The following is a 14,249-nucleotide window of genomic DNA, read 5'->3' on the forward strand; positions in this document are numbered from 1 at the left end:
TGTATCCATTCTGCTATTTATCTCATCTATTGAATTATTAACTTTAGCTATTATGTTTCTTAACTCATACTTCCAATTTTTTCTTTTTATGTTTCATATTCTTAATATCCTCCCTAATATCCTTGAGTATATTCATCAGGTTTTTTCCAATAATTTAGATTCATGTGGTATATGTTGTTCATTTATATTTATTCTATTTGTACTTGCAGATGTCAGGTTAGTTTCACATGTGAACTTATGTTCACCAGGAATATCATTACCCTGTTTGGTAATGGGTTTTCAGAAGATCCAGAGGTCAGGCCCTAGCTTGTCCCTCTGGTACTCACCTAGAGGAGGAGAAGGGGACAGGGTGATCCTAAAGAAGAATGTCTCAGATTCCACATAATTATTATTAGCCACTCCTGCTGTTGCCACTTCACTGACAATATCTGTGGTCACTAGGAAGAAGATACCTCCTTAGCTTGTATTCCAATAGCCTTGAAGATTTACAGAGTGACTGAGTGCCCACACACTCTCCTGTTTTCATGAGCTCTTCATGCTTGTAGGGCTTTTAATTGCCATGATGACACCTGACTATAGCAGAGATGGCTGGTTTTCCCCTAATATAAGGTTTGTACTTTGTCCATGCTAATATAATATTAGATTATGGCCACCAAGTATAAAGAAAACATTTCCCAGGCCCAGCTGCAGCTGGATGAGGCCAAGAAACCAAGCTCTGGCCAATAGGATATAAATGGAAGAGGTGAGTGCCACTTCTCCAGGTTTTTTCCTTAGTGGGAATCACTGGATCCTCCAGTTGACCCTTTCTCCCTTCCTATTGGTTGAAATGAAGACCAAGGCAGAAGTTTAATGGCTATGGAATCATTCTTGGAGGGTCACAGAAAACCAAGAGAGAATTAGCCTGAATCCTTGATGATTTTGTAGCCAACATCTTACATGTATATGAGAAAAAAATAAATGTCCAGCTTTTAAAATCTATAATCATTTGGAGTTTCTATATTATAATAGCCAAACTATGGGCATTTCCCCCACAAAGTTCCAGTTAGGTAGGTAGGAAAAATATCAGTAATTTTATCTCACGAAAGAGAAGACTAGACTCAGACAAAATAAGTAGAAGCACTGAGTTTAAGATCTGAGACTCCTGGGCACCAATCTAGAGCCCTTTCCTCACAAACCTCTGCAGTGAATTTGTTCCATAGTTTCAACTATAGGCAATGATTTTGTATTCACTCTGTCCTGGTATGGAATTATGACTTTTTCATAGCAAAAATAAAAATCTTTATTTATAATAAAGATTAAAAGAATAAAAACCATAAGCTTTGGTTATCTTTGATTTGGTCTTCATTGAGTCTAGAGGCCACAAGTTTCTACATAAAGAACCTTGAGAATGCACAAGATTCCTTTACTGCTGATGTGAAAAACAGCATTCACAATCAGCCAAGGCTTAAGCAGATAAGGAAGAATTTCAGAAAACAGCTACATAAGAGTTGCCATAATATTTAATTTAAATTTACTTATTTTGTCTTCTCATTATAAACTTCAAAATTCTGCTCACTGACAATGTTGAGAGTTTTAACAGTTACAAAGATTTTTGACTCACAACCTTGAAGTAATAAGTGTTTATATATAAACATATATATACACACATACATGTATATATAATTTCTTATTTTTGTAAGAAAAAATAAAGTGCATATAATATATACCCATATATACTCAAAGTTGTAAGCTCTTTGCTATCCAATATTGACTTTACTTGCTAATATTTTAATCATTAATGTACTTTCCATGACCTCACTAATTGAATTTTGGTGAACTAGCATAAAAGCCTACAAAGACTTCTAGAATTAAAAACATTGCAAAAGACACTTTTCCTTGTGGGAAGTCATAGGTAAAATAAATAAGTAAATAAGCAACTCTTAACATATTAACCTTAAAACATGATGTAAAATCTTGATGTTCCTCAACAATTTCAAAGTCATGAGGAGATTCAGGGAAGGAAGTGGTGATAAGGCATATGTGGGAGTCAGAAGTAAAAAACCTGAGGTAGAAATTTCTGTGAAGCTCCTCCATAGAGGGGATGGAGGACACCTGCAGTATCACTACAGAAGTCACTGACCCCAAGAAAAGAAGACTTTACCCCTGAGAAATCTCACTAGGGCACACTTCATGTCCTTGTTCCGCAGGCTGTAAATGAAGGGGTTCAGCAGGGGGGTTACCACTGTGTACATGACAGCAGCTGCTGTGTCCTCTTCTATGGAGTTGGAGGAAGATGATGAGGGGCACAGATAAGCCCTGATCACTGTCCCAAAGAACAGAGCAACAACCGCAAGGTGTGACCCACAGGTAGAGAAGGCCTTGCGCCTTCCCTTGGCAGAGGGGACTCTGAGGATGGCTGAAGCAATGTAGATATAAGAGACCAGGATAAGCACAAAGGGGATTAAAATGACTGCTCCTCCCAAGAAGAGGAGTACAAGCTCATTGACCTGAGTGTCAGAGCAAGACACCTTCATCAGGGGTCCCAGATCACAGAAGAAATCAGGAATGATCTTCTTAGAGCAAAAAGAAAGTCGGAAGATGAGGAAAGTGTGGGTCATGGCAACAAGACTTGTCAGGATCCAGCAGGCAGTAACCAAGAAGGTGCAACGCCGGCAGCTCATGACCATCTTGTAGTGGAGAGGGTGGCAGATGGCCACATAGCGGTCATAGGCCATTGTGGCCAGGAGAAAGATGTCCATGTCCCCAAAAGTCAAAAAGAAGTAGAGCTGAACCAGGCATCCTGTGTAGGAGATGGACCTACTCTGAGTCTGGATGTTCACCAAGGCCTTGGGCACAGTGGTGGAAGTGAAGAGGATGTCTGCACAGGACAGGCTGGCAAGGAAGAAGTACATAGGTGTGTGGAGACGTGCATCAGTACCAATGGCCAGGACAATGAGGAGGTTCCCAACCACAGTGACCACATACATCCACAGGAACAACAGGAAGAGGAAACGCTGCTGCTCTGGCTGCTCTGAGAGTCCCCAGAGGAGGAACTCAAAGATGCTGGTCTGGTTGCCTCCTGCCATGATCCTGGAAGTCTGAGAAAGACACCTCCAGTGAGACCCATTAAAACTCTCCAAACATACTTTACTCTGGATGGTTGATGAATGTACCATTCTCTGAACTCTAGAGAAAAAAGAATAACCTTAATGTATTTGTACTGATCACATACTATGTGCACTGTATATTTTTATTAAAACTTACTAATGGGCAGGAAGTGTGAGAGATACAATTTAAGAGAATTAAGTATTTCTTTCTTGGTTTATTTCTCTACACTCTTTTCCATCCCAGATTTCTTCAGTTGTAATTGCTATTTCTTCAGCTGTATTCTCAGGGGTGTCAAGAAGTTTTCATTCATTCATTCACTCATTCATTTATTCACTCATTCAACAGAGACTAAGCATAAGCTCTGGACCTGGTAGAGTACCACATAGATAGGACACTGATAATCTTCACCCCTGAGAGTTTTCAATCTAATGGGACAGACACAACTACCTATGTTAAAATCCCATCGTATTTTGATTCAGGGTTCTCTACCCATTCTACTGACAACAAAACTCTCTCAGACCCCAGACTACCTGTTCCACCCCATCATGCCCAAAAGTCAGTATTTCAAAGATCATTTCATATTATCCATTCCTCAAGAAGTCAATTGAACAATCAGTTATTGAATAAAGACATGTTCAGATAACTCTTCTTCAGTTATATGTAACAACAAGGAAGGAATCATCATTTCTAATCTCCAAAATCTCCAAAATTGTTGGATGTACACACACGCGCGTGCACACACACACACACACACACACACACATTTCTGAGACAAAGTAGACTGTGGCAGCAAAGGAATATAGTTCAGGATCTTGCCAGATGGATGTGTTCAGCATATGGAGGCAAACTTTTGAATAAAAGCCAGGCAGTAGGAAGCCCTAGACAAGCCCAGAGATGGAGAACAGGGGTTTTGAGAGTGAGATGGAGGAGGGATTGTAGGCTGAGTTAGTGCCAGAAAGAGAACTAAAAGTTAACTTTGGGAGTGTTTGGCATGGAAAGTAAAGAAACTGAAACTTTACTCTGTATGTTATAAGGACCACAAAAGCTATTTGAGCCGGAAGAGGTGTCAGAGCTTGAGTAGGCTCAATAGTACAAGAAAATTCTGCTCCTTTCCCATGTGTGGAGCCAACTGAGGGTTAGTCACAGAGTCAGTCAGTCAGATGGAGAAAAAGAATCACCTTTGTTACTGAAAAAGACTAGGTTGGAGAATTTATATTAGCTGTATTCACTAAATAAGCTTTGTAATACTCCTCCAAAATTAAATCTGTTTTCCCTTTCACAGGCTCAGTGGGACAACATGGGCCTCTCCAGAGGGGAGTCTGCTTTCATAAAACATATAATGTGGAAGAACGGAACAAAGCTTTTCCTGAAACTGATCAGATTCCTGATGAGCACAGAGAAGCTGAGGGCCAAAATTGAGCAATCAGAAAAGTCCCTCCAGGTATAAGGAGAACAGAGGGTCAGGGATATTAGTCTGGTAAGAAAGACAATCAGCTTAAATAAACTTTTGTCATCCAAGGCAGATCAAGTGATTAAAAATGAACAAGAATAGGGGTGCCTGGCTGGCTCAGTCAGTAGAGCATGTGAGTATCTCAGGGTCATGAGTTCAAGCCACATGTTGGAGGTAGAGTTAGTTTACTTAAAAAAAAATCCTTAAAAACACTTTAAAAAGTAAGAATAGGTAATATGAAACAAAAATAATAAGATATGTATGTGAATATATGTGTATAAATATATGTATATATAATATATATTACTGTGTTCCAGGAATAGTAATAAATACTTACTTTCAAGTTCCTGTAGAGCACATTACAAAAAAATACATAAGGCCACAGAGACAATTTTTAAAAATCCCAAATAGCAGTAATAATTCAACTAATGATCTCTGACCAAAATACAGTAGAAGTAGACATTAATAACAAAGCCAAAAAACAAAAATAGCCTTTCAAACTGGAAAGAAATGTTTCAAGTATCTCTATTAAGTAACTCTCAGGTCCAAAGGAGAAATAAAAATCTAAATTTCAGAATATTCAGAAAATAATAATAGTAATGTCATGTACCAGAGTCTATGGAATATTGCTAACATAGTAATTAAAGGAAAATTTATTGCCTTAAATACTTACATGAATAATAGTAAATAATAATAAATATATAATATTATTATATTGATATATAATATTATATATTAATATATAAAATAATAAATAGTAAATAATACAATAAGCATCTGACACAAAATGAGTAACAAAAATAAACTAAATATTAATATATTATATTATATATTATAATATTATCTCACTGTGTCTCTCTCTGTCATATAAATAAATTAAATTAAAATGTTGCAAACTTATTGTGAAGATTGTAACAAAATTCAGTGAATATAAAAAATAATAAAAGCCATTGAACTGCACCCTTTGGATGTATTGTATGGTATATGAATTATGTATACTAAAAAAAAAATAATGTAATGGATAAATCATTTGCTAATCTAATCAAGCAAAAATAAAGGGGGGGATCAGAGAGAGAAACACAAATAAACAGAATAAGAAATGACAGAGAGGGACATAAATTGAAAAAGAAGTTATCTAAAATCATAAGACTACTTAGCTAGAGTAGATGCAAAGAAATGTGTAGTTCTAGGTGAAATGAATAATCTTTGGACAATAAAAGCTACCAAGAATAACACTGGTAGAGATGGATAAAGGATAAGCCACATCCACAAAGAAAAATAAATGTTGTGTTAATCATTTTTCTCTTGGTAGTACTGTGGTAGAAACTATCCTCAAATCACAATGGCTTACAAAAAACAAAGGCTTATTTTCTCACTTACATTATATGTCAACAGCAAGGTGTATGTTGTTCTGCTTAGCATGGACTCATGCATCTTCTTTATTCTGGGATCCAGTCGGAAGAAATAGCCCTTATTTATGACATGCCATTCTTAAGGGGAAAGAGAAAAGAGCAAGAGCTTGTAAAAATGCGCAATTGTAAATTTATAGCTTTTACTTGGAATGGGTACACATCATGTCCACTCAACTTCACTGTTAAAACAAGTATCATTTGGGGTACCAGGTGGTGGGTATTATAGAGGGCATGGATTGCATGGAGCACTGGGTGTGGTGCAAAAATAATGAATACTGTTATACTAAAAATAAATTTAAAAAAACAAGTATCATGGCTAACCAGACATCAGAGGGACACATAACTATAACTTTCCACAGGTAGGCAGTTGCAAGTGACATGGCAAATAGTGGGGGAGGGGGGTATACAGTTGACCTTTGAACAACCCAGGTTTGAATTGCACAAATCCAATAACACACAGATTTTTTTTATAGCACAGTACTGTAAATGTGTTTTCCTTATGATTTTCTTTTCTTTTTTTGTTTAAGATTTATTTATTTATTTTGAAAGAGAGAGAGAAAGAGCAGGGGGAGGAGAAGAGGGAAAGAATCTTTTTTTTTTTTTTTTAGACAGTATGATTTTATTTTTAAGTCCTAGAAATATTTTGTTGTTTTGCAAATTAAAAGTTGCGGCTTACACACATTTGTAAACAAATTGCATTATTCCTAGTAGCCTCTACCACTCAGTGCTATCACCGTTGCTCTTAGAAGAGAGGCTACCTGCAGCATTGGTCTGTAGCTCTGAATACATGGAGAATGATTAAATAACGTGGGATAAGGCTCATCGTGCCTCTCACACATGCTCACATACTCACTATTCTTTCTAGTTTTTTTTTTCTTTTTCGTTTTTTTTTTTGTTTTGTTTTGTTTTTTGTTTTCTGAGGGAAAGAATCTTAAGCAGACTCTCCGTTGCATGCAGAGCCCCATGCAGGACTCCATATCACCACCCTGAGACCATGACCTGAGTCTAAATCAAGAGTCAGACACTTAACCAACTGAGCCACCCAGGTGCCCTCCCTTATGATTTTCTTAATAACATTTTCTTTTCTCTAGCTTATTTTATTGTAAGAATACAACATATAATACATATAACATAAAAAATATGTGTTAATGAGTATTTATGTTATGAGTCAGGCTTCTGGTCAACACTTTTGGGAGAGTCAAAAGTTATATATGGATTTTTCTCATTTATGTGGGAGGGATCTGCTCCTCTAGCCCATTGTTCAAGCGTCAACAGTAATCCTCCTGCAGGGATGGTGGAAAACACCCGACAACAGAAACACAATTTAGCATATCTGTCAAAGATCCTCTCCCTAAAAAAGTGCCAAGATCATCTAGTTTAATAAGAGATCCTGTCAAAACTATAAATGGTAGACAATCTCTTTTTCTAGTCAGAATATAGAAAGAGAAGGCAAACTTCCAAAATATTTTTCTAAAGAAGGTATAATGCTGATTTTAAAACCTGGTAAGCATTGTTACAAAAAGAGATTTCTGGAGAATGCAAGAAAATGAACAGAGAAACCACAAGACTATTGAGAATAGTAACATGTTGTAGAATCAACATACACAAATCAGTCATATTTGTATATAAAAACAACATAACTTAACCTCATTAAATCCAGCCTCCCCACCAAAATGAAAGCATCAAGAAGTCAGGGCCACTGTGTACTCTCTTTCTCTGATTCCCTAGCACCTAAGATAATGCCTGGCACTAAAGAGTTGTTCATAAACACACAATGCCTGGGTGAATGCACTCACTGGAAGATGTGTAATTCTGTGCCTCCATTATACCTCCAGAAGACTGAGGCCCACATTGTGAGGAGAAACAAAAAGGTAGTTTCCCTGAATTCGTGTGGAGGTGGAGGGAGGGGTTCTATCCACTGACCTATATTTAAAAAGTCCAGAACCTTGAATTGTCTGCAACTGGGAGCAATGACCAACTATAGGCTTGTCTTGATATAGAGGAAGAAAGGAGTAGAAATTCTTTATTCCTACCCCAACCTGGGACCACTTACTGCCAAGGATCAGTCCCATAGAAAGGAATTCTCATTCAGAACACAGACTCTCTTTGGTGATAGGCAACTTTCTGAGTCTCCCCATGGGGTCTAGAGTTTGAAATCCATAGCCATCCTAAAAGATTCATCCTGGGGTTTTCTTGTGCATGAAAGGAAACACTTCTCCTGCCAGTCCCTCTTCCCTGCCCAAGGGTGCTGGCCCTAAACCCTCCTGCTGCCCTTGTTTGTGAATGCACTAGCCTGCAGGGATCCTCTGTTGTCTGCTCTCCCCATCACCTATTTTCTGTCACTTCATTTGGTGACTTTCATAAACTTTCTTGGGAATCTCTTGTCTTCTGGTGGAAAAGACTTAATGTCATCCTTCCTCTCAAATAATGCAAGTGTCAAGATTTTCTTATACTTTCATTATCAAACATTTAGGTCTATTCTTCCCTACCTGACTCTGACCCTTTAGAGATGGCAAGCCTGCCTTATTTATCCTCATACTTCTCACTGCACCTAGGACATACTTGGTCTGTTTGTCATTGTTCAAACATATATTGGGGTTTGTTCCATTCCAGCTGTGAAGCTTACCTTCCTGCCTGTGTCCATCTCAGCCTCCATCAGCAATGACTCACTGCCTCTTCTTCCATCCTCTACATCATTGGAAATTAACATGAAAACTCAGAGGCTGTCACTGTGTGGAGCAGAGAACATAAAAACAGGCTCATATCCAGGTTGTCTACCTGTGCTGCAGCCAGCCTTTCCTACACCCCAGCTGTAGTAGAGCTGCACACAAGAGTGTGTTTGGTCATAATATCAGGACCACTGGTGTAATTCTAGGGTTCTCAGCTCTGGGTCATAAGGGGACTTGTGCTATTTCTTTCTTTCTTAGATAGCCTCAGTATGAGTGCTTCAGGAGTCTTGAGGGAGTTTGAAACTCAGTAATTGTCCCACACCCTTTATATTCCCTCAGGAGCAGTTTCTGGTAAAGGGAAGGATGTGGTCCAGCAGTGTTGGGATTTCCTCCAAGAAAAGTTATTAACTGCCTGTCTCTTGGGCTGAACTAGAGAGCCACCACATCTATCAAAAAAAAAAAATGACACTTTAATCAATTCACAAAAGGCCTCTGCTAAAATTAGGATATATTATATGGAGGAAATCATCCCTTGAGACAGAAGAAAATGTATGAAGTCATGGTCATTATCAGAATTTTTTCCTCAATTTTTATGAGAAGGTCACTATAAGCTTGGAGGAAGAATAAAAGAGGAAAAGATATTGGAACACAGTAGAAGACTCTGAGAACTAAGTGGTATCAGGAGCAGTGGGTTCCAGAAAACTCAGCTCTGGACCTTCTCGCTGCTCCACCACAGATCCCTGATGACCACCACCTCCTGGATCACCAGCAGTTGCCCTCCCCCAGAGAGGGTCCACCAGCAGTTGCCCTCCCCCAGAGAGGGTCCAGCGCTGGTCCTCTGAGTATGCATGTGATCAGGGCCTAGAGCCAGCACAGCCCCCACTCCACCAGCATCCCTGTAGCCAGTACTTTCCTTGCCCTTCCCCCAGGAAACACTATATAGAAAAGATCAATCTTAGAACATACATGAAATTGCCTTAGAACTGCTAACCCATGACACTAAGGGAACTAAATAAATAATTAGAGTTATGTGTTTACAGTCTCTTTTTTAATTTAGTATTTAATTTAATTTAGTATGAGGATATTTAGTCAAAATACTGTGTCCAAGAATTACTTAGGCTACTTTTTCTGTCCCCTTTCAGTGTAGTTATGTTAATTATTTCAAATACAGTCAGAGTGGGGTGCGAATAATTTTACCAGATTATAAAACACCCCATAAAAGTATATATAAATAGAAGTAGATACAAATATAGTATAGTTATAGGTATAGATATGAAATAAAAATGGGATAAAACCAACCCAAACAGAATGAGAGCAGAAACAAATAAACCCATTTCAAATGAAAAGTTGGCAGCATCACAATTCCAGACTTCAAGCTCTATTACAAAGCTGTAATCATCAAGACAGTATGGTACTGGCACAAAAACAGACACATAGATCGATAGAACAGAATAGAAACTCCAGAAATGGACCCTCAACTCTCTGGTCAACTAATCTGAGACAAAGCAGAAAAGAACATCCAATGGGATAAAAGACAGTCTCTTCAACAAATGGTGCTGGGAAAATTGGAAGCCACATGCAGAAGAATGAAACTGGACCATTCTCTTACACTGTACACAAACTCAAAATGGTTGACAGACCTCAATGTGAGACAGAAATTCATCAAAATCCTAGAGGAGAACATAGGCAGTAACCTCTTTGACATTGGCCACAGTAACTTCTTTCAAGACACGTCTCTAAAGGCAAGGGAGAGAAAAGCAAAAATAAACTCTTGGGACTTCAACAAGATAAGCCTCTGCACAGCAAAGGAAACAGTCAACAAAATTAAGAGGCACCCATGGAATGGGAGAGGATATTTGCAAATGACATTATAGATAAAGGACTGGTATCCAGAATCTATAATGAACGTCTCAAATTCAACACCCAAAAAAACAAATAACCCAGTCAAGAAATGGGCAAAAGATATGAACAGACACTTCCCCCAAAAAGACATACAAATGGCTATAACAGACACATGGAAAAGTTCTCAGTGTCACTAGCCGTCAGGGAAATACAAATCAAACCCACAATGAAATAACCACCTTACACCAATTAGAATGGCAAAAATTAACAAGACAGGAAACAACAAATGTTGGAGAGGATGTGGAAAAAGGGGAGCCCTCTTACACAGGTGGTAGAAATGCAAGCTGGTATAACACTCTGGAAAACGGTATGGACGTTCCTCAAGACATTAAAAATAGGGCTACCCTAGGACCCAGAAATTGCATTACTAGGTATTTATGTATTTATCCCAAAGACACAGATGTAGTGAAAAGAAGGAACACTTGAATCTCAATGTTCATAGCAGAAATGTCCACAGTAGTCAAACTGTGGAAGGAGACAAGATGTCCTCTAACAGAAGAATGGATAAAGAAGATGTGGTCCCTATATACAAATATTACTCAGCCAAATGAATACCCATCATTTGCATCAACATGGATGGAACTGGAGGGCATGGTGCTAAGTGAAATAAGTGAAGCAGAGAAAGACAATTACCATATGGTTTCACTCATATGTGGAACATAAGGATTAGGGCAGAAGACCACAGGGTAAGTGAGGGAAAACTGAATGGGATGAAATCAGAGAGGGAGACAAACTATGAGAGACTCTACTCCAGGAAACATACTAGGAGTTACAGAAGGGAGAGTGTTGGGAAATGAGGTAACTGGGTAGTGGATATTGAGAAGGACACATGTTGGGATGACCACTGGGTTTTATATACAACAAATGAATTGTTGAACACTACACCAAAATTATTGATGTTCTATATGTTGACTAACTGAATATAATAAAAAAATAAAGTGATTAAAAAATAAATTTAGAATGGGTATCTAACTCTGGGAGATGTCTTCTTTTAAACTGAAAATATGAAAATCTGAATCTTTTTCTATAATATCATATAGATCACAGCTGATTTGAGTTGATATAGTGACTTCTACTTTTTTTTTAATTCTGCTAGGAGATATCTCTTTAAGTAGTAGATACTTATACCTTCATTTTTCTGTTTATAAAGTCAAGAACAAAACAATGACTTAACACAAGAATCAGAATGTGTTTTGCTTCCTGCATTCATTCCCAGTATTCAAATTCATGGTCTTGCTAAATTATGCAGATTTAAAATGCTGGTTACTCACAATAATTAAATTTGTGCTGACAAAATGTTATTTTTTTAAAAAGTATTTTCAATATATTCATTTAGTCTCATAAACCTATTTACAATAGGAATAACCTAACTGGGTATAGAATTTTGAGTTATAAAATATTTATCCTAAAACTCTGATAATACTTCAGTATTTTATGCCATCAGTATGTTGTAGGCAGAAATCTGAAGCAAGTTTGAATTTCTATTTCTTTTTAAGAAATCTGTTACTCGGGGGGACAAGATGGCGGGGAAATAGGAGGAGGCGCCTTTTCAGCCCGTACCCCAAAGTGAGCTGATTACCTACCAAAGAACTCCGATCACCCATGAAATCAGCCTGAGATCAGAATTATACACGTCTGGATCTCTACAGGGGCAGAAGATGCCAGTAGACAGGTAAAGCGAAGTGGGAACAGTGACTGATATTGGAAGATAAACAAAAGGGGGAGGGAGCCACCAGAGTGACCGGTTGGAAAATAATACTCCAATACGAGCAAGAGTGCCCTGCGTCTGGGGACCAGCATTAACTTGGAGACTGGTTGAAAGCACTCCAAAAGAGCAAAGGATCGTGGGGGGAAATTGTGGGAATCGGGGTGGCTAAGGACAGGGGCTTAAGTCCCCCATCCCAGGACAGCCTCCCCTGGCGCTGAGGCAAAGAGAGTGCGGTGGAGAAACCAACTCTTGGTCCCTAAGCCACCAGCACGCCCGAGAACGTGTGGGGTCCATTTCCTGTGAGGGGATGGGAGCCACGCTGGGCGGCAGAATGCTCGAGCCCTGCTATAGAGCCTGAGATACTCCCCTGAGAGAAGTACAAAGGCCCAGCCGGCACCCTATGATATGTGCCATTGTTTCAGAACCTCAGACGCCTGCACCAAACTCTACCCCAAGAGAGGTGCATGGAAGGCCCACCCTGGTGCTTTCGGACCTGCGCCATGTTCTCAGAGCCTGAGACCCGCGCACGACCCACAGTCTCCCCTGAAACTGGTGCGCGCAAGCCCAGCGCTCTTAGATCCTGAAAGATCAGGCACTCCCAGCCCTGGCCAGCGGGAAAATCTCAGTGTGCAATTGCTCCTTGGAACCTCTCTAGCGGTCTGGAGCTGCCCAGACAGCCGCCACTGCCTTGGCTTTGGGTACAAGCAAAAGATCTTGCATCTCCAGGGACCTCGACTTGGAACCTGCTCTGCCAGCAGCCAAGGGGGAACTTATTTAAGCTCTGCAGCCAGACTAAGGCTTCTCTCTGAGAAGGAGATCAGGGTGCAGTTTGTTTTCCTCTAAAACTATAAAAACCATCAAAAGCGGTCAAAGTGAGAGAAAAAAAAAGTGAACAAACATAAAAACCGCCAGAGATTCAACACAAAAAAAAGAACAAGAGGCAGTACCGAAGGCTAGGGACCTAATCAATACAGACATTGGTAATATGTCAGATCTAGAGTTCAGAATGACAATTCTCAAGGTTCTAGCCGGGCTCGAAAAAGGCATGGAAGATATTAGAGAAACCCTCTCGAGAGATATAAAAGCCCTTTCTGGAGAAATAAAAGAACTAAAATCTAACCAAGTTGAAATAAAAAAAGCTATTAATGAAGTGCAATCAAAAATGGAGGCTCTCACTGCTAGGATAAATGAGGCAGAAGAAAGAATTAGTGATATAGAAGACCAAATGACAGAGAATAAAGAAGCTGAGCAAAAGAGGGACAAACAGCTACTGGACCACGAGGGGAGAATTCGAGAGATAAGTGACACCATAAGACGAAACAACATTAGAATAATTGGGATTCCAGAAGAAGAAGAAAGAGAGAGGGGAGCAGAAGGTATACTGGAGAAAATTATTGGGGAGAATTTCCCCAATATGGCAAAGGGAACGAGCATCAAAATTCAGGAGGTTCAGAGAACGCCCCTCAAAATCAATAGGAATAGGCCCACACCCCGTCACCTAATAGTAAAATTTACAAGTCTCAGTGACAAAGAGAAAATCCTGAAAGCAGCCCGGGAAAAGAAGTCTGTAACATACAATGGTAAAAATATTAGATTGGCAGCTGACTTATCCACAGAGACCTGGCAGGCCAGAAAGAGCTGGCATGATATTTTCAGAGCACTAAACGAGAAAAACATGCAGCCAAGAATACTATATCCAGCTAGGCTATCATTGAAAATAGAAGGAGAGATTAAAAGCTTCCAGGACAAACAAAAACTGAAAGAATTTGCAAATACCAAACCAGCTCTACAGGAAATATTGAAAGGGGTCCTCTAAGCAAAGAGAGAGCCTACAAGTGGTAGATCAGAAAGGAACAGAGACCATATACAGTAACAGTCAACTTACAGGCAATACAATGGCACTAAATTCATATCTCTCAATAGTTACCCTGAATGTTAATGGGCTAAATGCCCCTGTCAAAAGACACAGGGTATCAGAATGGATAAAAAAACAAAACCCATCTATATGTTGCCTCCAAGAA

General features: G+C 39.1%; 1 protein-coding gene across 1 annotated transcript; it reads right to left on the reverse strand.

Moving 5' to 3' along the window:
• Positions 1-2,111: 2,111 nt before the first annotated feature.
• On the reverse strand, positions 2,112-3,155 carry LOC116578124 (olfactory receptor 1P1-like). Its single transcript, XM_032322095.1, has one exon. The coding sequence runs from the start codon at positions 3,153-3,155 to the stop codon at positions 2,112-2,114; it is 1,044 nt and encodes a 347-aa protein (XP_032177986.1).
• Positions 3,156-14,249: the final 11,094 nt, after the last annotated feature.

This window comes from Mustela erminea, chromosome 18 (genome assembly GCF_009829155.1).
Source record: "Mustela erminea isolate mMusErm1 chromosome 18, mMusErm1.Pri, whole genome shotgun sequence".
NCBI lineage: Eukaryota > Metazoa > Chordata > Mammalia > Carnivora > Mustelidae > Mustela > Mustela erminea.

Bases quoted from the DNA above. Each gene is read 5' to 3' on its own strand.
- LOC116578124 (XM_032322095.1), bottom strand. From the start codon at position 3,155: ATGGTACATTCATCAACCATCCAGAGTAAAGTATGTTTGGAGAGTTTT.